At 48.7% G+C, this 25398-nt stretch overlaps 2 protein-coding genes across 2 annotated transcripts; one reads left to right on the top strand and one right to left on the bottom strand.

Moving 5' to 3' along the window:
* Positions 1 to 195: 195 nt before the first annotated feature.
* LOC311323946 (DDB1- and CUL4-associated factor 7-like) lies at positions 196 to 13231 on the top strand. The gene is made up of 7 exons (XM_084456281.1): positions 196 to 984; positions 1559 to 1717; positions 2693 to 2804; positions 3299 to 3417; positions 9859 to 10068; positions 11736 to 11853; positions 12389 to 13231. The coding sequence occupies exons 1-7, from the start codon at positions 847 to 849 to the stop codon at positions 12559 to 12561; spliced, it is 1029 nt and encodes a 342-aa protein (XP_084312407.1). The 5' UTR covers positions 196 to 846; the 3' UTR covers positions 12562 to 13231.
* A 1161-nt stretch (positions 13232 to 14392) lies between these two features.
* Positions 14393 to 24118, bottom strand: kcnh6b (potassium voltage-gated channel, subfamily H (eag-related), member 6b; the record flags this gene model as incomplete). Its single annotated transcript, XM_084456189.1, has 12 exons — positions 14393 to 14725; positions 14883 to 15069; positions 15249 to 15426; positions 15550 to 15819; positions 16214 to 16322; positions 16499 to 16692; positions 18069 to 18321; positions 18434 to 18633; positions 18832 to 19225; positions 19573 to 19998; positions 22494 to 22666; positions 24007 to 24118. 12 exons carry the CDS (start codon positions 24116 to 24118, stop codon positions 14393 to 14395), a joined length of 2829 nt encoding a protein of 942 aa, XP_084312315.1.
* Positions 24119 to 25398: the final 1280 nt, after the last annotated feature.

Genomic DNA, 25398 nt, shown 5'->3' with positions numbered 1-25398 from the left:
GAGGCTCTGCTTAGTCTTCTGGCCCAGGTTAAATAATAATACCAAAAAGAGTATCAGTGAGGTTGCATACAAGAAGGTATTGCTAGATCATCATTGGCCTATTTAGAAAAACTAAACAAACAAAAAAACACCGTTCCTGGTCACTACGACGTCACGCATAAACAAGCCCCGCCCCTCAGTGTTCCAAAAGCAACATGGAAGACAGCTGGATCTGGCCCTGATCATCATCCTCTTTAAATAACTATTTTCCTCCATTACATTTACATCTGTTCTTACATTTCAGCATTAAGCGTAATTTTTGTGCAACACTGAGCCTGTTTTAAGCGCTAGGCCCCCCAGCAGGGCCGTTAGACATGGTTGTATTTGTGGTTCTCACACGCCGCGGCCATCGCTGTGTTTAACTGGGCTGCTGTTTGGGGTTTGTAGCGCTGTTTGGGGTTTGTAGGGCTGTTTGGGGTCTGTAGTGCTGTTTGGGGTTTGTAGGGCTGTTTGGGGTCTGTAGTGCTGTTTGGGGTTTGTAGGGCTGTTTGGGGTCTGTAGTGCTGTTTGGGGTTTGTAGGGCTGTTTGGGGTCTGTAGCTGTTGTTCGCGATAATTAGCTACTATTAGCTTGAATGTGTCCATTGACCGTGTATCAACAGTAGGGTCTACACTTAAGATACATTTTAAAAAGTCGCCACTACGGTAATGTCGATTTGCTGCACATTTGACGGATAAAATGTCTATGGCGTTTACGAGAGACTAGTGGCCCGCATTGTTTCGTCCCCCTTCGTTTGATTATTTTTTGTGCTAGCTGCAGTTTGTATTTTTTTCGGAAGTTGTCCATTTGTTATTTGCTGCATCGGTCATGTCGCTTCACGGAAAGCGCAAAGAAATATACAAGTACGAGGCACCATGGACGGTGTACGCCATGAACTGGAGCGTCCGGCCAGACAAGCGCTTCAGACTGGCGCTCGGCAGCTTCGTGGAGGAATACAACAACAAGGTAGGCTAGGCCCGGGAACATAACCATAACATAACCCTAACCCTAATACAACAACAAGGTAGGCTAGGCCCGGGAACATAACCATAACATAACCCTAACCCTAATACAACAACAAGGTAGGCTAGGCCCGGGAACATAACCATAACATAACCCTAACCCTAATACAACAACAAGGTAGGCTAGGCCCGGGAACATAACCATAACATAACCCTAACCCTAATACAACAACAAGGTAGGCTAGGCCAAGGGAACATAACCATAACATAACCCTAACCCTAATACAACAACAAGGTAGGCTAGGCCAAGGGAACATAACCATAACATAACCCTAACCCACAAGGCCGAGCTGTCAAATCTGGTGAAATCCCAAGTATACAGGTCAGACATGATGATGTTAATTTACAGGTGCTACATTCAAATACATGTGCTAAGTCTTGTGACACTATCAATTATGTATTCCTATATAAGCACAGCGTAGGCCACATGGTCAGTTATGAGGTGGAAGGCTCACACTGTCCCTGCAATGACAGCAGCAGACAGTCTTGAATGATTTGATGTTTTGTTTTCCCTAAAGGTGCAGTTGGTTGGGCTAGAGGAGGAGAGCTCAGAGTTTGTCTGTCGAAACACCTTCGACCACCCTTACCCCACCACAAAGATCATGTGGATCCCTGACAGCAAGGGGGTGTACCCTGACCTGCTGGCCACCAGCGGAGACTACCTGCGTATCTGGAGGGTATGTACGGTGCAGTGTTCATTACAGTCATTTAGCAGATTTTTTCCCAGAGCAACTTACAATAATTGCATTGAACACAGGTAGTGTATTCTTCAGAACTAAGAGCATAATAATAAATGTAAAAAAAAAAATCATCCTTTATTTAACCATGAGGGTCCCATTGAGATATGAGATCTGAGACCTGGCCAAGACAACAGCAGCAATAAAATATACAGTTCTTCACATAAAAGCAACCACATAGAGTAGTCTATATGTTAGTGAAAGTGCAGATAGAACAATATACAATACATCACACACACAAGACCAGCGTAGCCTACATGGTAATACAGGTGCATCACAAAACATTTGAATATTATGAAAAAGTCCATTATTTTCCGTAATTTAATTCAAACAGTGAAACTTTTCAGTATGTTCAGTATGTTAATTTATACACTCAATACTTGGTGGGGGTTCCTTTTGCACAAATTACTGCATCAACGTGGAGAGTGGCATAGAGGCAATCAGCCTTATTCCACTACATGTGTAATGAATCTATAATATAAGAAAGTTTCACTTTTTGAATTAAATTCCAGAAAATAACTTTCCACAATATTCCAATTTTCTGAGATGCCCCTCTAAAAGGGGACTGAGGATGGTACAGTTGTTTTTCAATGGGGACCCATTCTACAGAAACACAACTTACAGATTGAGTGAGGGTGTCACTGGAAAAACTGAAAAAACTCTTCCTGCAAGGAGTTCTGTAATAAGGATTAAATAATCTAGTGCTAAAGACAGCGTGCCAGAGTACTAGCGTGCCAGAGTACTCGGTATCAGACCTGCTACTAACTCAACAAGATAAGGTTGATAATGTCCACCTGCCATTCACCATCATAGCTTCTACATCATCCTCATGTGACTATCCATGGCCTGCTGTTGTGTCTGTAGTGAGGGTTAGGGTTAGGGTTAAGATGAGTGAAGTTGTCTTGTCTCTTGCAGGTGAATGACACAGAGACGCGCCTGGAGTGCCTTCTGAACAACAACAAGAACTCTGACTTTTGTGCCCCCCTGACGTCTTTCGACTGGAACGAGGTGGATCCCAACCTGCTGGGTGAGAACGCCAGGCGTCTTCCTTCAGGGGAGACGGGGAACCGGGGGAACCGCCTTCTGCTCGTCACAAACACCAGCAGCTTTAGTTTGCTACTCTTGCACTTTGCCCTCAGCGCTAGATTATGCTCTGTCACTTGTTTTAGGAAAGAGATGCACTTGTGAATTCTGGCGTGTAGTAGCACATTGGCTTTTATATGCTAAATGCAACTGTTGTAAGTTGGATAAAAGCGTCAGCTAAATGACTGTAATGTAATATCATTGCCGTGACATATTTCAAAATAATATATCTAGAAATATAACATACTTACATTCAGTACATTTAAGTGTTTAAAGAAATAAGTAAATCTCAGGGGAATAGATGATGATGACAGCATGTTTTCAATTTGTGTTGAAAATAGAAATGCAAAGGCATTTTAGCCTGAGCTCCCCTGGTGTCATGGTTAAGAGCGGTGTTCTTTGTTATTGTTGTTTGTTTGTTTGTTATGTGCTGTGCAGGTACCTCCAGCATAGACACCACCTGCACCATCTGGGGCTTGGAGACAGGGCAGGTTCTGGGACGGGTCAACCTGGTGTCCGGCCACGTGAAGACCCAGCTCATCGCCCATGACAAGGAGGTAGGGTCACCCCTATGGTCAGGCGGGGGGTCAAACTAACCACATCTACACACATTCAAGAATGGATGCTACCGACTACACCGCCTCGCTCGCTTCTCTATGCACAGGTATTAAACCTTTATTAATATAGTAATAGTATAGTATATACTTAATATAGTAATAATATAGTATATACTTAATATAGTAATAATATAGTATATACTTAATATAGTAATAGTATAGTATATACTTAATATAGTAATAGTATAGTATATACTTATTATAGTAATAGTATAGTATATACTTAATATAGTAATAGTATAGTATACTTATTATAGTAATAGTATAGTATATTATACCCAGGCTACTACACAAGGCCATCAAACAGCACAAAACACTGTTAACAGCATTAATCTCAATTATGCATTTCCAATTTAAACTAGAAAGTACATTTCCTGGAGAAAATGTGAGGTGGGCTAGCTGCTGCAGCTGTATGTAACAGCTACTGCTAGAACTACTACGGACCAGGCAATCTCCATGCACCCACCAGCGAAGACTGTGCGTCTCTAGCCCAATCAGGGGCTGAGTTGTGGGGTCTGTGGTGTGGACAGTGGCATGGTGGTGAGACTCCGCCCCCTCAGGTCAGAGCTGGTCGAGGACAGTGTACCCCTCTCCGGACCACCTACCCGCCCGCACCGGTGAAGACCATGTGTCTCTAGCCCACTCAGGGGCTGAGTTGTGGGGCCGTGGCGTGGATAGTGGCGTGAGTGCGAGACTCCGCCCCCTTGGGTCAGAGCCGGTCGTGGACAGTGTAGGCCATGCCGGGCTACCCACCTGCCTTCACCAGTGAAGACTGTGTGTCTCTAGCCACCTCAGAGGCTGTGTTGTGAGGTCCGTGGCGTGGATAGTGGCGTGATGGCGAGACTCCGCCCCCTCCGGTCAGAGCAGGTCGGGGGCAGTGCACTGACATCTGGGCAATCTCCATGCACCCAACAGTGAATACCGTGTGTCTGTAGCTCACTCAGGGGCTGAGATGTGGGGACAGTGGAGTGAATAGTGGCGTGGTGACGAGACTCCGCCCCCTCGGGTCAGAGCCGGTTGAGGACAGCGTACTGCTCCCCGGACCACCCACATGCACCCAACCGTGAAAACTGCATCTTTAGCCAACTCAGGGTCTGAGATGTGGGGACGGTGGCGTGGATAGTGGCGTGGTGGCGAGACTCCGCCCCCTCAGGTCAGAGGTTGTGAGGGGCAGGTCAGTGATTGCCAGGCCATCCCCATGCACCCCTCATTGGAGACCATGTGTCTATAACCCACGCCGGTCGGACCAGTAGCTGTGGAGGTGTTGCAGTAGTTGTTTGTTATAAGTACTGCTAGTACTACACTCAAAAATAGATTAGACCACTCATCATAACTCATAGTTTTATTGAGTTCAATAGCTGAAAGAGGAGAAAATATATTAATATGAGTTTGCAGCCTGAAAAAGAGTGTCATTCTGAATATTTCTTTGAGGAAGAAAGAAAGAAAGTAAGAAAGAAAGAAAGGATGGAAGGAAGGAAAGAGAAAGAAAGAAGGAAGGAAAGGAAGGATGGAAGGATGAATGGATGGAAGGAAGGATGGAAGGAAGGAAGGATGGAAGGAAGGAAGGATGGAAGAAAGAAAGAAAGGAAGAAAGGAAAGGAAGGATGGAAGGAAGGAAGGAAAGAAGGATGGAAGTAAGGGAAGGAAGGATGGAAGAAAGGATGGAAGGAAAGGAAGGAAGGAAGGAAGGAAGGAAGGATGGAAGGAAGGAAAGGAAAGGAAGGATGGAAGGAAGGAAAGAAAGAAAGGAATGAAGGATGGAAGGAAAGAAAGAACGAAAGAAAGAAAGAAGGAAGGAAGGAAGGGAAGGAAGGAAGGATGGAAGGAAGGAAGGAAATAAGGAAGGATGGAAGTAAGGGAAGGAAGGAAGGATGGAGGAAGGAATGAAGGAAGGATGGAAGGACGGAAGGACGGAAGGAAGGAAAGGAAGGAAGGAAGGATGGAAGGAAGGAAAGAAGGAAGGATGGAAGGAAAGGAATGAAGGATGGAAGGAAAGAAAGAAGGAAGGGAAGGAAGGATGGAAGGATGGAAGGAAGGAAAGAAAGAAAGAAAGGAGGAAGGAAGGATGGAAGGAAGGAAGGATGGAAGGGAGGAAGGAAGGAAAGAAGGAAGGAAGGGAAGGAAAGGAAGGATGGAAGGAAGGAAAGAAAGAAGGAAGGAAGGATGGAAGGAAGGATGGAAGGAAGGAAAGGAATGAAGGATGGAAGGAAGGAAAGGAAGGAAGAAAAGGAAAGGAAGGAAGGATGGAAGGAAGGAAGGAAAGAAAGAAAGAAAGAAGGAAGGATGGAAGGAAGGAAAGGAAGGATGGAAGGAAGGATGGAAGGAAAGAAAGAAAGAAGGAAAGAAGGGAAGGATGGAAGGAAGGATGGAAGGAAGGAAAGAAAGGAGGAAGGAAGGATGGAGGGAAGGATGGAAGGAAGGAAAGCAATGAAGGATGGAAGGAAAGAAAGACAGAAAGAAAGAAAGAAGGGAAGGATGGAAGGAAGGAAAGAAAGGAGGAAGGAAGGAAGGATGGAGGGGAGGATGGAAGGAAGGAAGGAAGGAAAGAAGGAAAGAAGGATGGAAGGAAGGAAAGGAATGAAGGATGGAAGGAAAGAAAGAAAGAAAGAAGGAAGGAAGGGAAGGAAGGATGGAAGGAAGGATGGAAGGAAGGAAGGAAAGAAAGGAGGAAGGATGGAAGGATGGAAGGAAAGAAGGAAGGAGGAAGGAAGGATGGAGGGGAGGATGGAAGGAAGGAAAGAAGGAAGGATGGAAGGAAGGAAAGGAATGAAGGATGGAAGGAAAGAAAGAAGGAAGGAAGGGAAGGAAGGATGGAAGGAAGGGAAGGAGGAAGGAAGGATTGAGGGAAGGAAGGAAGGAAAGAAGGAAGGATGGAAGGAAGGAAAGGAATGAAGGATGGAAGGAAAGAAAGAAAGAAAGAAAAGCTGAATCCCAAATCGCGCACTTAGGCGAAAGTGCAGAGCACTTGTGGCCTTACATGCGCGTTCCCGCTAAGTCCACAAGGGCTCAGGGTAGTTCCAAAACGGAATTGCTAGGTCCACAAGTGCGCCACGCCGCCATTTTGCGCACTGTAACCGCACTTACCGAAAGTCCGCAATTTCACGGACTTAGGAGCAGAAAATACCCACAGCCCACCGCGTCTCATGTGACACAGTGCTTGAGTGCATCCGAGTCATGATCCGAGTGCATCACACATAAATGATGACATTTGCAGATAACACTGCATTTATCTTGAAATCCACATGCTGCAAACATATCCCACCCAACCTAATTTTTTAATTATTATTAAATTAAAACAGACGTCAATCGGTCAATTTGCAGAGCTGAAGGGAGCGTCAGAGCAGCCTCTGCATCTGAGGAACGCGGCAGCCAATGAAAACGAAGTGGGAGGGGCATTGAGCGAAACCCTTCCAGCTGACGTCAATTAAGTGCTCAGGCCTCAGGCCACAAGTGCGAGGGGCCGCAAGTGCGGTTTGCGCACTCAGATTGGGATTCAGCTAAAGAAAGAAAGAAGGAAGGAAGGGAAGGAAGGATGGAAGGAAGGGAAGGATGGAAGGAAGGAAGGAAGGAAGGAAGGAAGGATGGAAGGAAGGAAAGGAAAGGAAAGGAAAGGAAAGGGAAGGAAGGAAGGATGGAAGGAAGGAAAGGAAAGGAAAGGAATGAAGGATGGAAGGAAAGAAAGAAAGAAAGAAAGAAGGAAGGGAAGGATGGAAGGATGGAAGGAAGGAAAGGAAAGGAATGAAGGATGGAAGGAAAGAAAGAAAGAAGGAAGGGAAGGATGGAAGGATGGAAGGAAGGAAAGAAAGCAGGAAGGAAGGAAGGAAGGAAATAAGGAAGGATGGAAGTAAGGGAAGGATGGAAGGAAGGAAGGATGGAAGGAAGGAAGGATGGAAGGACGGATGGAAGGAAGGAAGGATGGAAGGATGGAAGGATGGAAGGAAAGGAATGAAGGATGGAAGGAAAGAAAGAAAGAAAGAAGGAAGGGAAGGAAGGATGGAAGGAAGGAAAGAAAGAAAGAAAGGAGGAAGGAAGGAAGGATGGAAGGAAGGGAGGAAGGAAAGAGGGAAGGAAAGGAAAGGAAAGGAAAGGAAAAATGGAAGGAAGGAAAGAAAGAAAGAAAGAAGGAAGGATGGAAGGAAGGATGGAAGGAAGGATGGAAGGATGGAAGGAAGGATGGAAGGATGGAAGGAAGGTAAGGAAGGATGGAAGGAAGGAAAGAAAGAAAGAAAGAAGGAAGGAAGGATGGAAGTAAGCGAAGGATGGAAGGAAGGATGGAAGGAAGGATGGAAGGAAAGGAAGGAAGGATGGAAGGAAGGAAAGGAATGAAGGATGGAAGGATGGAAGGAAAGGAAGGAAGGAAGGAAGGAAGGAAGGAAGGAAGGAAGGATGGAAGGAAGGAAAGAAAGAAAGAAAGAAAGAAAGAAGGAAGGAATGATGGAAGTAAGGGAAGGAAGGATGGAAGGAAGGATGAAAGGAAAGGAAGGAAGGATGGAAGGAAGGAAAGAAAGAAGGAAGGAAGGATGGAAGTAAGGGAAGGAAGGATGGAAGGAAGGATGAAAGGGAAGGAAGGATGGAAGGAAGGAAAGGAATGAAGGATGGAAGGAAAGAAAGAAAGAAGGGAAGGATGGAAGGAAGGATGGAAGGAAGGAAAGAAAGGAGGAAGGAAGGATGGAGGGAAGGATGGAAGGAAGGAAAGCAATGAAGGATGGAAGGAAAGAAAGACAGAAAGAAAGAAAGAAGGGACGGATGGAAGGAAGGAAAGAAAGGAGGAAGGAAGGATGGAAGGAAGGATGGAAGGACGGATAGAAGGAAGGAAAGGAAGGATGGAAGGAAGGAAGGAAGGAAGGATGGAAGGAAGGATGGAAGGAAGGAAAGGAAGGAAAGAAGGATGGAAGGAAGGAAAGGAATGAAGGATGGAAGGAAAGAAAGAAAGAAGGAAGGGAAGGAAGGAAGGAAGGAAGGAAAGGAGGAAGGATGGAAGGAAAGAAGGAAGGATGGAAGGAAGGGAAGGATGGAAGGAAGGAAGGAAGGAAAGAGAGAAAGAAGGAAGGATGGAAGGAAGGAAGGGAAGGATGGAAGGAAGGAAAGAAAGAAAGCAAGAAGGAAGGAATGGAAGGAATGGAAGGAAGGAAGGATGGAAGGAAGGAAGGAAAGAGAGAAGGAAGGAAGGATGGAAGGAAAGAAGGGAAGGAAGAGTGGAAGGAAGGATGGAAGGAAGGAAGAAAAGAAAGCAAGAAGGAAGGAATGGAAGGAGGGAAGGAAGGATGGAAGGAAGGAAGGAAGGAAAGAAGGAAGGACAGAAGGAAGGAAGGAAGGAAGAAATGAATATGAATGCTACCACAGTAGTCATTAAAGGGTGCCTGTACAGAGAGCCTGCACGTGTCCCCAAATTCAAATCCCAACTGACACTGTGAGCATCCTCTCATTCACTTCAATGGAAAGGCATGTTGGATTCAGACAGCTCTCTCTCAAAAAGTATAAAGGTCACAGCCTAGATATTGACACCGTAGGAATCCTGAGAAAATGCTGAACATTTTAGGCTATGATATGTCTGTGTAGCTTAAAAACTGTAGGCATGGCGACAAGTTAGAAAAAGGGTAAAAATGCAAAATTAGCAGCTCAAAAGGTAGAGTGTGGGCCCATATGTTTCAATGGAGAGCGCAGTTGCCAAACAAATCGTCATACAGCGAAAATTATAAGTCACACGGCTAAGATACTTACATTGTACGAATCAGCACAGTTGTGTGAAAGTTTTGATGTATAATAAGTGTGTGAGCTTTCAAAACTGTAGGAGTGCCAGCAGTTTACAAAATGTGTAAATATTTTAAAAGCAACAGCTGCCACCACTCTAAAAACATAATGATACTGAACATTCCACCAGCAGTTTCAATGGCACAAAAATTACTATTAAAAGTTAAATTACTAAAAAACTAAAAAATATAAAAAATCTGAATACATCCGTTAAAGAGCTAAACATCGTGAACATTTTAAAGTTTGAATGAAGTTTCTAGCACAAAGTATGTAGAAGTTATAAAGGAGACAAAAAACGGGGAGAATAATAAAGAAAGAAAGAAATAGTGGGAATATCACAAGTTGGGCTAGCTTTTGCAAGCTAGCCCACCTAATAAACCTATTTTGATCTTAAGTGAGAAAATGATGTACTGAATCAAGCAGCACATCCAAACCTGCTCTGTAAAATAAACAGTCCCACGTACGTTAGGCCTTCTAACCTCTGGCCAGGGACCATTGATGAAAACTACTCTGTCTCATACACAGCTTGACTGATTGGTGTGCATTGTCCCTGATAAATAAACAAATAAATGAAATGAAAAACTTAAAGGCCCCGAGGGCTGATGTGTGTGTGTGGTCGGTCCGCCGCAGGTGTACGACATCGCGTTCAGCCGAGCCGGCGGCGGCAGGGACATGTTTGCGTCGGTGGGCGCGGACGGCTCGGTGCGGATGTTCGACCTGCGCCACCTGGAGCACAGCACCATCATCTACGAGGACCCCCAGCACCACCCGCTGCTGCGCCTCTGCTGGAACAAGCAGGACCCCAACTACCTGGCCACCATGGCCATGGACGGCATGGAGGTGAGCACCCATAACCCTAACCCAACTACCTGGCCACCATGGAGGTCAACACCCATAACCCTAACCCAACTACCTGGCCACCATGGAGGTCAACACCCATAACCCTAACCCAACTACCTGGCCACCATGGAGGTCAATAACCCTAACCCTAACCCAACTACCTGGCCACCATGGAGGTCAACACCCATAACCCTAACCCAACTACCTGGCCACCATGGAGGTCAATAACCCTAACCCAACTACCTGGACACCATGGAGGTCAACACCCATAACCCTAACCCAACTACCTGGCCACCATGGAGGTCAACACCTATAACCCTAACCCTAACCCAACTACCTGGCCACCATGGAGGTCAATAACCCTAACCCAACTACCTGGACACCATGGAGGTCAACACCCATAACCCTAACCCAACTACCTGGCCACCATGGAGGTCAATAACCCAACTATCTGGCCACCATGGCCATGGACGCCACGGGGCTGGGTTCAACCCTTTAAAGTAGGGCTGTGTTAAAAAAAAAAGATTAATCGATTCTGAATCAAATGATTCAGAATCTATTCATGAATCCCAAAATCGATCTTTTATTTAATGAATAAATGAAGGAATGAATAGTTCATTAATTCATTCAATAATTGATTCATTCATTCATTCATTCATTTTTGGAAATCAGTATCGATACCCAGCCGTAGTATTGATGTGTTGCATAACTTGGCAGTCATGTAATTAAGGTTACAACTAAAAAAAACAGGTTAGTTACACTAACTGAATCGATATCGAATCGAATCGTGATAATCGATTCTGAACCTTGTGAATCGGAATCTAATCGATTCTGAACCTTGTGAATCGGAATCTAATAGATTCTTGAAATTCGAATCGATACTCAGCCCTACTTTAAAGCCCTGTTCTGCAGGGCGTGGCCTGTCACCCCATGTGTACATATAAACTAGGACTATATTAAAGGACTAGTGTGGTATTTAGCATCATAAGCCCTGTCATAAGGTTACTTACGATCATATACCACGGTCCATATCAACATTTTGACAGACTGTCAAACGAGGGATATTAATGGTCATTGCTCATGTCACAGCTACAGTAAGTCACCGCTATGGATCTCTCTGAGCATAGATAAGCCCAGCTAACCATGGATACACAGTCCGTCAACACTGTTATGGACCACTGTTTATGATCGTAAATAACCTTACAACAGGGCTTATGATGCTAAATACAAACCACCTCCTTTAATATAAAGATAGTAGAATATGATCCTTTCACTTTCTGATAGCAAGGGTCCGATTACTTTTCCCTACTGTGTGCGTTTATGCAAAATTACACATTATTGGGAACTTAAACGTGTGACGTGATAGCTGGCTATGGTGTTTCACCAGTAAACACACAACACTGTCCTGAACCTCAGCGTCCCTCAGCTGTGATTGGTGGCCCTGTAGGAACAGGCTGTGTGTTTACTCTGCTGTGATTGGTAGCCCTGTAGGAACAGGCTGTGTGTTAACTCTGCTGTGATTGGTGGCCCTGTAGGAACAGGCTGTGTGTTTACTCTGCTGTGATTGGTAGCCCTGTAGGAACAGGCTGTGTGTTTACTGTGCTGTCATTGGTAGCCCTGTAGGAACAGGCTGTGTGTTTACTCTGCTGTGATTGGCCGTGTCCCAGGTGGTGATCCTGGACGTGCGTGTGCCCTGCACCCCGGTGGCCCGCCTCAACAACCACCGCGCCTGCGTCAACGGCATCGCCTGGGCGCCGCACTCCTCCTGCCACATCTGCACCGCAGGTCAGCGCCCACACGCCTCCCCCAGCCCCCACACGCCTCCCCCAGCCCCCACACGCCTCCCCCCAGCCCCCGCACTCCTCCCCCCAGCCCCCACACGCCTCCCCCAGCCCCCACACGCCTCCCCCAGCCCCCGCACTCCTCCCCCCAGCCCCCACACGCCTCCCCCAGCCCCCACACGCCTCCCCCAGCCCCCACACGCCTCCCCCAGCCCCCGCACTCCTCCCCCCAGCCCCCACACGCCTCCCCCCAGCCCCCGCACTCCTCCCCCCAGCCTCCGCACTCCCCCCTCCAGCCCCCGCACTCCCCCCTCCAGCCCCCGCACTCCCCCCTCCAGCCCCCGCACTCCTCCCCCAGCCCCCGCACGCCTCCCCCGGCCCCCGCACTCCTCCCCCGGCCTCCCCACGCCCTCCCCCACATCTCCCCCGGCCTCCCTCATGCCCCCCCCCGGCCTCCCTCACGCTTACCTGTACGTCCAGCAGGTGATGTATGAATGTACCGGACCTCTAACCACCCCCTCTCTCCCCCTGGCGTGCAGCGGACGACCACCAGGCTCTCATCTGGGACATCCAGCAGATGCCCCGTGCCATCGAGGACCCCATCCTGGCCTACACCGCCGAGGGGGAGATCAACAACGTCCAGTGGGCGTCCACCCAGCCCGACTGGATCGCCATCTGCTACAACAACTGCCTGGAGATCCTGCGGGTGTGACTGGAGCCCGGCTCGGAGCAGACCGGGGCCGGAGGGGGGACGAGGACGCACCACCATCTCAGATAGACGCCCTTTCAAAACATGAACACTTAGATGTTGATATGGCCTGTTGCCTCTGGGGGGGGGGACTTCTCTGGTGTGACATGTGTGATGAACAGACAGTGTGGTGGTTGATACTGGGTTGTGTGTGTGCGTGCGTGCATGTGTGTGTCATGTTTTACATCTGGGGATCATGCGCAGGGCAGCGACACATTAGCTTCGGAGCAGCGCTGGGGGAGGGTGGAGAGACGTAGGGGTAAATTAGACCATCACTGCATACTGCACACACGCCTCCTGGTAGCTCTCTCTATGGCAGTTGGTATATAGGACAGACATGGAACACAACCCCAGGAAAACAGTCCCTCTAGAAGAACAGGGCGTGGATGGAGGCTCCGCCCCCTCACTGCTGGGCCGTGTGGCAGGGCTCTGATGTCAGCATGCTGTTTGATACATGAATCCACTTCAGTTTTAACTGATGGGTAGAATCTTTTCCTATATACAATGTAGTCTATTTTAGTTTTTAGCTGTGTGGCTGTTATTTTAATGTACAATGTCTTTATTCACCTCAACCCTCCTGTTAAGTTCGAAACACTTAGATCATGTGGATATTTAAACTGGTTATTCATGTATTCAAATTTTTTTATCATAAAAATATTTTGTCCAGTGTCAATTGTGATATGATAAACATCTTTATTTAAACTTTCTAGAGAGTGTATGTACCACAACAATTAGTTTTTCCTTTTCAAGTACTTACATTTACAAGGATTACATTATACAGAATTACATGTTTGACAAAAAGAAAAACAAAAAGTTTAACTAGAATGTTATAGAAGCTATTAGCTTTCCTGCACAGTGAGGTAATATCTATCAAAATGGTCGGTACAGGGGTGTCGATGCAGAAACGAGAACTGCACTAACAACGGCAGTTTGGAGGAACCATTTGTAAAGAAGAATCATGTCTCCAACCATTTTGTCTTCACCCGCAGTAACTCATATTTGTTTTGATGTGCTCTTAGCAAACGTAACTGCTGCTGAGGTATTATAATTATTTTGTAAACACTTCCTATAAATCTATGTTTTTAAAGTGAAGACACCCTTCTAGGGCACACCCTGAGTAGATCCCCCATCAGGTACACCCTCAGTAGATCACCACCTGGTACACCTTCAGTAGATCACCACCGCCTGGTACACCCTCAGTAGATCACCACCAGGTACTCCCTCAGTAGATCACCGCCTGGTACACCCTCAGTAGATCACCTCCAGGTACACCCTGAGTAGATCCCCACCACCAGGTACACCCTCAGTAGATCCCCACCACCAGGTACACCCTCAGTAGATCCCCACCACCAAGTGCACCATGAGTAGATCCCCCACCAAGTGCACCCTCAGTAGATCACCACCTGGTACACCTTCAATATATTCCCACCACCAAGTGCACCCTCAGTAGATCACCACCTCCAGGTACACCCTCAGTAGATCACCACCTCCAGGTACACCCTCAGTAGATCACCACCTCCAGGTACACCCTCAGTAGATCACCACCTCCAGGTACACCCTCAGTAGATCACCACCACCAGGTACACCCTCAGTAGATCTTCAACAGGACCCAACCTCCACACCCGGGCACACCTCAGTAGATCCCCCAAACCAGGTTGCTGAGTGGTGATATTGAGCTAGGCTAAGCAAAGGGATCTTGCAGTTTGTTTTAAATTGAAAAACACCAGAAAGTACTTTCATCATGGCGTCTACAGCTGTTGGATTCCAAGTCTGTGTTTATGGGTGAAACCCGTTTCTAGGAGGCGGGTCTGCAGGGGGCTGCTGTCACGGGGAGTGCTGGGTCTGAGAGGTGCTTCTGGACCTCCGCCAGCCCGGAGGAGCTGTCTAGGTTCCCAGGCAGCGAGGGGAAGCGCAGGCGGCTGCGCGGTGCAGGAGCCTCTGGGAGAGAGGTCTCCCCCGGGGGCTGGAGCAGCGGGGGGCCGGGCGCCACGGCAGGCTCCGCCTCCGGAGTAACAGTCATGGTCTCTCCCGACGCCACGGTCTCTCCCAACGCCACGGTCACGCGGATCCCGCCGGACAGCGACTCCTGTGACCTCACGCTGGCCCAGAGGTCGGGTTGAGCTGAGCTCTAAGACAGCAGAAGAAAGGGTTGGGGGTTAAAGGTTGCTGGAACAGTTGAAATCAGACTAGCCAAATGTAGGTTCTATGAAATAATTCAGTTTTAACTCCGTGGTGAAAGTGACATTCCCTCCTCCTTAATGCCGTGGCTGGAGGAGTCGTCCAACCTGTCGGGGCGGCTGGCTGTCCATCTGGATGGGTGGGATGGGGTACAGGGCGGTCCCGTACAGGCCAGCGGCGTCGGAGGGGAGGGCTCTGGACGACACACTGCTGTAGGCCGGGGGAACCGGGGCCAGCTGCCTCTGGAGCAGCTGCAGGATGACGTTGATGTCGGCCGTCATGCGTGTCTCCAGTCTGATGATGGAGGGTGCGGAGATGGGCAAAATGAGGAAGGGGGAGGGTCCTGTTTTTTGCAAGTCACTGCTTTTCCCTACGAGCTCTGGTTGTGAAATTTTACGAGGGCATGACTCCACACAAGATATGACGTTTCAGTGGTTGTGTGGCTGCTCAGTCGGAGCCAGAGAGGTTCTCACCTGTTGAGCTGCGACTGCAGGAGTTCCAGACGAGACTCCAGCTCGCTGGGCATCTCACCCTGGACCGGGGGCGCGTGGTAGGAGGCCCGGACCGAGGCGGAGCGCCAGGCCCGGTCGGAGTACTGAGGCGATCGGTCTGGCCAGTATCGGTACACACCAGGCATGTTGAGGGAGGACGCTGTACACATTTATGGAGCGGAAAACAAGTGATCCCTTTAAACGATTGATCTTTGAGCGTGTAGACATGAACTGCTTGTGAAAACCTACAACCAGCAGGGTTGGACATTGTTGAGTAGCACACCTGGGTGGCCCCTGTCCATGGTCCCCTCCCTCCCCACCGAGCCCCCACACGGGGTCAACAGTTGCACCACGGAGGGGGCGTAATCCAGCCGGTCCGGCGCTGGGGGGTACAGCTCCACCTTGCCCCCGTGGGCCAGGGACTTGCCGAGGTCCTCGCTGGACTGGGAGCAGGGGGAGCCACAGCTGCAGGGCTCCTCCCAGTGGGGTGGGGCTGCTGGGTGGCGGTGGGGGAAGGACTGCAGCGGGTACGAGTCGTCCTGGTCCATCCCATCTGCTCAGGGTAACATGGAATCAGCCATGGGGCTACAGGGCCATGGTCGGGTCTATGAAGCGCTTTATCAACACTGATGCTACAGGGCCATGGCCTATGAAAGACATTGTTCCCATCAAGCACTGAATTGCCTGATTCAATGAACTAATCATTAAAACCCTGAATCAGTTACAGCCCAGAGCCTAACCACTTGCCTTCTTGCACTTCGCCTTCAGCACTAGATTATGCTCTTAGTCACTTATACTTATAGATGTGTACCTGTGAGTTCTGCCGAGTAGTACTACACTGACCAACCTACGTTAAATGCAATTGTAAGTCACTCTGAAAAAAAAAAAACATCTTCTAAATGACTGTAATGTATTATAACCAAAACTCTCCTAAAGATGTATCTCACCGGGTCTGTTCCGACAGTCTAGAGAGTGACCCCTGTGCGGTGGCCTGCTCCGGTAGCCGCAGTCGTCACCAGAATCAGCAGACGACAACAGCGGTGGCGGCTGATCAGCCTGTCACATAAATGTGAAACAAACGGATGAAAATCATCTTAATTTGACCAAAATACAACACATGGAGTATGGACACAGTGAGGACAGATTACCTTTCACACACAGTACTTTCAATCATACTATATTCATATATATAGTTTTTGTGCAGTGTTTGATGGTAGTCTATTGGCCCTTACATCGCGGAGGTCAAAGGTGATCTCCAGGTTCTTCCAGAACATGTCTGCAAAGCCGGGGTAGATGTCCAGAATCTCGAGCAGGTCGTCCCTGGGAATGCGGTGGATGTCACAGTAGGTGAGGGCACGCACGTCTGAGTTGGACTTCCCCGGCTCGCCGTACAAATGGATCGGCTCCCCAAAGATGTCATTTTTCCCTGTAGGGAGGATAGGACGGAGGAGGTATTGTAGAGGCAACAAAGCAGCTCTGTATGACATTTGTAATTTTATAGCCATCATTCATAGAGGGCTGGACAGTGGTATGTGTTTTGAATCTCCATAGAAAAAAGTATTGTAGTAGAAACACCACAAAGTACTCTGGACTGAACCAGGCCAGGTCCAGCCTGGCTTATGTGCGTGGCTGGCTTGTTTCTGTTCAGGACTGGTCGAACGGAAGCTAGTCATGCCACTGAAATAGCTGTGAATTGAAATTACATGAAATAATGTCTGATAAATTAAGATGGGTCTTGTCACCTGTTCATCCATTCCAATGTTTCCAATTCTAATCCAGCACAATAAGAGTGGGATAGCCAGTTAGCCCATGAGCTCACAACAACTAGCAGCAGCTTCCGTAACATTAATGGTAGCGGTCAGTGGCTAAAGCAGTTACACTGACGATTCCTCTACCGTTAGCTATTTTGCTGCAATTGGTTCAACTTCTGTTTCTGGACAAAGGTAAGGGATAAAAAGATTGTAGTGAAAGGATGAATGTGTGGAGGTTTGGGGTATAGTCCCATAAAGTCATCCCCACCGGGGCCTTGAACCCCCGTCTCCCGGGTGCGAGTCCTATGCTCTCACCACTACTCTACTTGTGCAGTGGAGATCGGTGGAGTGGTTTTGGTGTCCTACTTCCAGTCCCTAGTGTGGGTTGGGGTTAGAATAAGGGTTGGGGTTGGGACAGGATCTGACCTATAAGGCAAGGGGTAAAGGTTGGAGTGAAAGGATGAACATGTGGACGTTTGGGGTGGGAGTCCTATGCTTTCACTGCTACTCTACTTGTGCAGTGGAGATCGGCAGGTTGATTTTGGTGTCCTTCTTTATTTTGGTGTGCTGGGACTACTGCCTCTTGTGGTGCCAACAGAGAAATGAAGGTCAACATTGACCGGAGGGAGGGAGGGAGTGATAACCAGACAAACGCTATTCTAGGTGCGCTGGCTTACAGCCGCGCACAAAAAAACACTGCCTCTTGTCTAGGTGCGCTGGCTTACAGCCATGCACAAAAAAACACTGCCTCTTGTGGTAGGTGTCCTGGCTTACAGCCACGCACAAAAAAACACTGCCTCTTGTGGTAGGTGCGCTGACTTACAGCGACTCACAAAACAACACTGCCTCTTGTGGTAGGTGTCCTGGCTTACAGCGACTCACAAAACAACACTGCCTCTTGTGGTAGGTGCGCTGGCTTACAGCCACGCACAAAAAAACACAGTCTTTGGTGCATCGCCACGCACAAAAATACAGTAGACGCCATGGTTCTCCTTCATTTACATTAGTTGTTTGTCTAGAGTAAGTGACTTGTTGTCAGTTGCCTGTTTACCCAGTATGGCCACCACCACCTCATCCCTGGTGATCTGGATGGTGCCTCGCGAGACGAAGTACAGAGCCACCAGGATGTCTCCGTAGTGGATCAGGGTATCTCCCGGCGGCGCGTGGATGGTCTTAAAGCGCATCGCCAGGGCGCGCAGACAGGCTTTGCTGCCCCCGCGGAAGGCCTTGCAGTTCTGCAAGAGACTGCGGTTCAAGTGCAGGCAAATGTCAGCTTGCAGGCACTCCGGGAAACCCTTCAGCACCTTGGCGGAAGGAGTCAACATAAAAGAGTCAAAAGAAAGTTAGTTATTCATCCAAACATTACAGTGTTTTATGCTACGATTAAGGGTATTTATGTATAATGTTCCAGCTTACTGCATTCATGTCAATGCCGTTGGTGTAGGACCAGGCATGCTGGAAGTACTCCTCCAGACGCTGACGAAGGCCTTCGGGGATCTGGTGGAAGCGGATGAACTCTTTGACCCGGAGCATCTGGGTGTGGTAGCGGGTGGTGCCGGAGTACAGGCGCTGGATGATGGCCGAAACATTCCCGAATATGCTGGCGTACATGAGAGCTGGGAGGGCAGACGCATGGGGTGCTGCGTATTACGTACAGTATTGATCCCAGCACATTGAGAACTCAGATGTTCTTATCTGAGCCGTAACTGCCATGTTTCTACAGCTTGTTTTTAATTGCGATCCTTCTCTTATTCAATGTACCCCATATGAAAAAAGGAAGACTATTTCTATCTGGAATTGGGGTTTAAACTCACAGCCTATAACCATGACACAGATGGAGAAGATCTTCTCCGAGTTGGTGTTTGGGGAGACGTTGCCGAAGCCCACGCTGGTCAGGCTGCTGAAGGTGAAGTAGAGGGCGGTGACGTACTTGTCCTTGATGGACGGGCCGGATCCCGAGTCGCTGTCATTGTACTGCTTACCCAGCTGTTCGGCCAGGTTGTCAAGCCAACCTGTCTCCGTGTAGGGTCTCTCCACAAAGCCAATAGCGTACCAGATACAGGCCAGCCAATGGGCGATGAGCACGAAGGTGCACATGAGCAGGAAGAGGACTGCGGCACCGTATTCCGAGTAGCGGTCGAGCTTCCGGGCCACACGCACCAATCGCAGGAGCCGAGCTGTTTTCAGCAGGCCAATCAGAGTGGCCATCTTTGGTGCTCACCAAGTATAGTTAGAGGGAGGTGAAGAAAAGAGAAATGACAAAGGACTAGGTACCAACTGAATTAGGCAATATTAGGTGGCCAAATTTTGTATTCAATAGCTTTGAGCGAAATACAGTGTTGTTATGGATGTGTTTTATAATTAAGTACAGGAGCAACAAAGTAGTTGTTTTCACAACAGTTCACAAAATGATGTAATCATCACACAACATCAGCTGCACTGTTCATATGGCTAACTCTCACCTCACCAGCTGTACTGCATGCCAACTCTCACCTCACCAGCTGTACTGCATGCTAACTCTCACCTCACCAGCTGTATTGCATGCTAACTCTCACCTCGTCGGACCCAGAGCCGAAGATGAGCAGGTCGAAGGGGATGGCGGCGACCAGGTCTATGGAGAACCAGCCTCTGATGTAGTGCACGGCTATCCTGCCGGGCTGCGTCACCACCTCTTCATTGTGGTTGACGTAGGTGGTGCGGAAATTGATGCCGATGTCCACGATGAACAGGATGTCCACCAGCAGGTCTGCCACGGTCAGGGGGTTGCAGGTGTAGCCGCAGCTCCTCCGCCGCATGTCGCCGTGCTCGTCCAGCAGGAAGGCCGCGGAGTAGGGGGTGAACACGGCCGTGTAGAGCACAAGGAGCAGGATGATCCAGTCCCAGAAGGCTTTGAAGGGGCTGTAGTGCAGCAGGGTCCACTTGCTGGTGTTGGGGGCTTGGAGTTTGTACTCAGGCAACACGTCCGACTCCAGCGACAGGACCTGGTAGAGACAGAACGGTGGTGGACTGATGCATGATCAAGGATGATGGACAAACCGGTGGCATGAAATTAAGCATTGAAGAAAATAGTTTCAATCAGAAATTCATTATATGTACTGTATGGTAGAGCATAAATAAATTAACAACATAAACAGCTTCATAACATATACTGTAGTAGGACGAAAGAACAATATGGAGAAGCAGTAGACCTTTTAGGAGATATTTCTCTGGCCATTTGTGTTGCCAGTTATGACTAATGTGGTTCCAAAAGTTCCTTGATAGAAATCCTTTTCAATACACAATGGATATCGATTATTTTCTCTAGAACTTGGCAAGGTCTTTCAAAACACATAGAAACAAAGTTATACAGTAGAAGTTATAAAGTTATACAGTAGAAGTGTTTTGTGCTGAGAAAGTAGAAAGAATTGGCTATATGATCTTGCTGCTTGCTGTCTACATGTCTACCTGGAGTTCGTAGGCCCTGTGTAGTCGAGATCTCAAGCTTCTAATTTATCTGAATGATTGTTCACTGGAACATTTGCTCTTACTCTCTGGCCATGCAATCAACACATGTCCCAATTTGACAAGAGCAAGAGAGAGACAGAGAGGGGACAGGAAGACTGAGGGAGGGAGGGAGAGGGAGAGAGAGAGAGAGAGAGAGAGAGAGAGAGGACAGAAAGACAGAGAGAGAGGACAAAGACAGACAGAGAGAGGACAGAAAGACAGAGAGAGAGGACAAAGACAGAGAGAGAGAGAGACAAATACAGACAGACAGACAGACATACAGACAGACAGACAGACAGACAGACAGAGACAGACAGACCGACAGAGAGAGGGGACAGAAAGACAGACAGAGAGAGGACAGACAGACAGAGAGAGAGGACAGAAAGACAGAGAGAGAGAGACAGAGAGAGGACAGAAAGACAGAGGGAGAGAGAGACAAGACAAACAGAGAGAGGGAGGACAGATAGAGAGAGAGGACAGAAAGACAGAGAGAGAGAAACAGAAAGACAGAGAGACAGACAGAGAGGGGACAAAAAGACAGACAGAGAGAGAGAGAGACACACACAGACAGACGGACAGCACACAGATGGGAATGAAAGACAGAGAGAGAGACAGAAAGACAGAGAGAGACAGACAGAGAGGGAACAGAAAGACAGAGAGCGAGAGAGGACAGAGAGAGAGAGATAAATGATGTACAGAGCTGCCGTTACACAGCACATACAAGACAACACCACCACAGATCACAACCTCGGGTCACGTTTACACCACGGGTCAACACCAGCCCTTTTGCCCTTGTCTGATATGACATTAAACAAACCCAGCGGACCAGAATGTTGTTGCCCTGGGCACCAACATGTGGATTGAATGAACGGTGGCGCCCTGCCCATCCAGCAGGGAAACATCCAGCAGCCATGTAGCGATTTTTCCACCAGCGGGTTAAACCACCACATTGTCTCCCACGTGTTCTCGATGATGGCGCCGCTACCAGGCAGACGTGCGCGATCTCTCGCCCAACGCTGCGTCCCCTCGGTCATTACTAAGGCTGATGAGCATGGAGGTGAGGGCTCCCTGAAAGGAGTATCTCCACCCCATCCAGTACACTAGATAAGATACAACTTCATATATCACATGGAATAATAAACAGTGTCAATATTGACTATATGGTTGCAGTTCTACCATATAGAACAAAGATGTCAATATTGATTGTACGTATGCGCTGTAATATGGAACAGAAATGTCAATTATTGACTAGCTATAATATCACATGTTCTGGACTGCCTTTAGTCAAAAGTGCATGTTAACGATGACGATTATCTGTACGTCATTTGACTGTTGAAATCTGCCCGCTGACACTGAGAGTGGCGTGACGCCTGAGGTATGTAAACCCTGAGGTACAGAAGCGGGTCAGCGTGTCCCCTCGTACCTGCATGACCCCTGTGACCCCCGTACCTGCATGACCCCTGTGACCCTCGTACCTGCATGACCCCTGTGACCCCGTACCTGCATGACCCCTGTGACCCCCGTACCTGCATGACCCCTGTGACCCTCGTACCTGCATGACCCCCGTACCTGCATGACCCCTGTGACCCCCGTACCTGCATGACCCCTGTGACCCCCGTACCTGCATGACCCCTGTGACCCCCGTACCTGCATGACCCCTGTGACCCCCGTACCTGCATGACCCCTGTGACCCTCGTACCTGCATGACCCCTGTGACCCCCGTACCTGCATGACCCCTGTGACCCCCGTACCTGCATGACCCCTGTGACCCCCGTACCTGCATGACCCCTGTGACCCCCGTACCTCCATGACCCCTGTGACCCCCGTACCTGCATGACCCCTGTAACCCCCGTACCTACGTGAACCCCATGACCCCCGTACCTGCGTGACCCCCATGACCCCTGTACCTGCGTGACCCCCGTACCTGCGTGACCCCCGTACCTGCATGACCCCCATGACCCCCATACCTGCGTGACCCCTGTGACCCCCGTACCTGCGTGACCTTCTCTGTGACGTGCTGAGTGCGGTCCTTCACCTTGGACGGGGTCAGCAGCTCCACCTTGACCGGGGGCGGGGACAGAGGCTCGGGACCGAAGGGGGCCAAGCTCCGGACGGATGGACCCCCGCTTCTCATCAGGTCTGATTCAGACGTGGAGGTCAGCTGGTCTGGAGGCCAGTGCCACCACCACGGAGAGACCAGGGAGAGACCAGAGAGAGACCAGGGAGAGACCAGAGAGAGACCAGGGAGAGACCAGAGAGACCAGAGAGAGACCAGAGAGAGACCAGGGAGAGACCAGAGAGAGACCAGGGAGAGACCAGGGAGAGACCAGGGAGAGACCAGGGAGAGACCAGAGAGAGACCAGGGAGAGACCAGGGAGAGACCAGGGAGAGACATTACAATGCAGTCATTTAGCAGACGCTTTTATCCAAGCGACAATAATGTGGCATCAGAGACAGAGGGGAGGGGTAGGGGGGCAGGAACATGTTAGGGTGAAGAGCCAACACCATGGCTGAGGTCATGGCTTATTGATTAATTCATCAATGAACGTGTGCTTATACAGTAGCTGTGTAATACAGTAATATAGAAATCATGTCCTTGAAAATATAGTATAAATTTGTTATGAAGCAAAATATCAATCCTACCTAATCCTGGATTATTATTGTGTTCAGTTTCTTTGTTTCTACACAAATAATTACCAGAACTAGTCAGCCGGTCCGATCAACCCTGAATGTATCCACACATATCAATGTGCCCCTAAAATGTCTGGTCATGTCAGTATTCACTTTGAAATCTGAAATGCAGAGCTACATAAAAGGGCTCGGACTAAGGAACATCTGCCCATGCACTGAAACCTGGACAGAAAAGAGAGGGAGAGAAAGAAAGAGAAAGAAAGAGAGAGAGAGAGGGAAGGAGAGAGAGAGAGAGAGGGAGAGAGAGATTACTCACTGCTAGTGAGGCGGCCCTCCCCACCCTGGGCTCCCCAGTCCATCCTCATGTCCCTCACTCCACTTCCACTGAGGTCCCGACTCACAGAGAGGTTCCACTGAGGTCCAGACTCACAGAGAGGTTCCACTGAGGTCCCGACTCACAGAGAGGTTCCACTGAGGTCCCGACTCACAGGTTCCACTGAGGACCCGATTCAGAGGTTCTACTAAAATCCCGACTCACTGAGAGGTTCCACTGAGGTCCCGACCCAGATGATCCACTTAGTTGCACCGCTCCAAAAATAACTCTTATGGGATACCTGCTCCACTAAAACAGATGACTTCAGGAAAAAAAAGGTTTTCCCAAAGTTTTGTCCAAAACAGCTGTACTCACTCCATAGCTCCCTTCATCCCTTCAGAAAATGCTCGCTAGTTTCCACCAGGGTTCTTGAATCCAAGCGTTTTACTAAAAACGTTGTGGTGCCAATTCCTGCTCCTCTAGTGGATCCTTTTCTGGCGATAACAGAAGTGAAGAATCTCCCAGTGTTGTGTGGAGGCAGAGCCCAGGCACGTCTCCACACTGCCCGGGGCTGGCGGAGTGGGCTGGGGCACTGGGTTGGGCTGGGGCAGGGGGCTTGGCTGGGGCAGGGAGCTGGGGCAGTGGGCTGGGGCTAGCGCGTAGCTCAGTCTCATTCACTAACAGTGACCTGATCAATAACACGCAGCAGTGCAGAGCTAGACAGGATCATCTATAGGAAATCACTGACAACAACAGGAAATGGTCTCAGTGTGACTGCTGGACTTGCCCGTCACTGCCAAATTACCCCTTCAGTCTACGGTATATAATGTATCAGTGTTATGACGAATGTGATGTAGCTGCAACCTGGAAAATGGCTGGTCCAACACTCAATACATGGCCTGGTTGCTACTGATGTGAGTGGCCATTGATCAGCAGTGTTCCGCCAGATAATATGAGTGTGTAATGACCTGTGCTGCTGTGACACTCAGTCACAACGACCTTCAGACGGAACCCTCACGTTCTTCTGAACGCCATTTTCCCCTCTCCTGGATTCTGTTCTGTTCTAGACCCCTGCAAAACTACACTCAGAACATCTGACCTTTGACTCATGATTTTGATAGTTTCAAAAAAATTAAATGATGCTTTATTAGGGCTCAACAGGTGTAATTCACATTCAAGACATTCTCTCAAGGTCATCCTTTTATTTTGTCCTGTCTCATTTCAAATCAAGTCAAATCAAATGTATTCATAAAGCACATTTAAAAACAACTCCCACTGACCAGAACGCTGTACAAACCAGAGCAGGCAGTAAAATCACAATAAAAAAGACACCCACGCAATCATATCACACACAGCACACACTGTAGGTACATGACAAAACAGACATATAGACATATCTAACTAGATCAGGAGGATCCAAATGCTAGAGAATAAAAGTAAGTTTTGAGCCTGGACTTAGAGGAATCAATGTAAGGGGGCCGATCTGATGGAGAGGGGGGTGCTATTCCACAGTCTAGGGGGGGCAGCAGCAAAGACCCGGTCACCCCTGAGCTCATGTTTAGACTGGGGGGCAGCCAGGAGCCCCAGGTTAGCTGACCTGAGGGACCTGGAGGTGGGACAGGGGGTTCAGAGATCTGAGCTGGGGGGCCTGTCAATTCTGGGCTTTAAAAATTAACATGAGAACCTTAAAATCAGCTCTGACCCGCAGTGGAAGCCAATGGAGAGAGACCAGAACAGGGCTGATATGGTCTCTCTTCCAGGTACCCGTTACCAGCCTGGCAGCAGCATTCTGGACCAGTTGCAGGTGAGACTAATCCCAGTTTACAGGGATGACTGATCTATAATCTATAAGCGGGAGAAGATGAAGGCATGGATGACTTCATCAGGATCTTTGAATGAGAGAAAAGACTTGATTTTAGTACAACGCTGGAAGAAACTTGCTACTGCCTGCTTG

Source organism: Borostomias antarcticus (genome assembly GCF_949987555.1).
Source record: "Borostomias antarcticus genome assembly, chromosome: 22".
Taxonomy (NCBI): domain Eukaryota; kingdom Metazoa; phylum Chordata; class Actinopteri; order Stomiiformes; family Stomiidae; genus Borostomias; species Borostomias antarcticus.
Note: the sequence above shows the minus strand (reverse complement) of the source record. Positions and strands in the feature narration are given on the sequence as shown.

Excerpts from the sequence above, each read along its gene's own strand:
- LOC311323946 (XM_084456281.1), top strand. The coding sequence starts at position 847 with ATGTCGCTTCACGGAAAGCGCAAAGAAATATACAAGTACGAGGCACCA. Across the intron at positions 985-1,558 it reads TGGAGGAATACAACAACAAG|GTGCAGTTGGTTGGGCTAGA; the intron begins GTAGGCTAGGCC and ends TTTTCCCTAAAG. Across the intron at positions 10,069-11,735 it reads TGGCCATGGACGGCATGGAG|GTGGTGATCCTGGACGTGCG; the intron begins GTGAGCACCCAT and ends GCCGTGTCCCAG.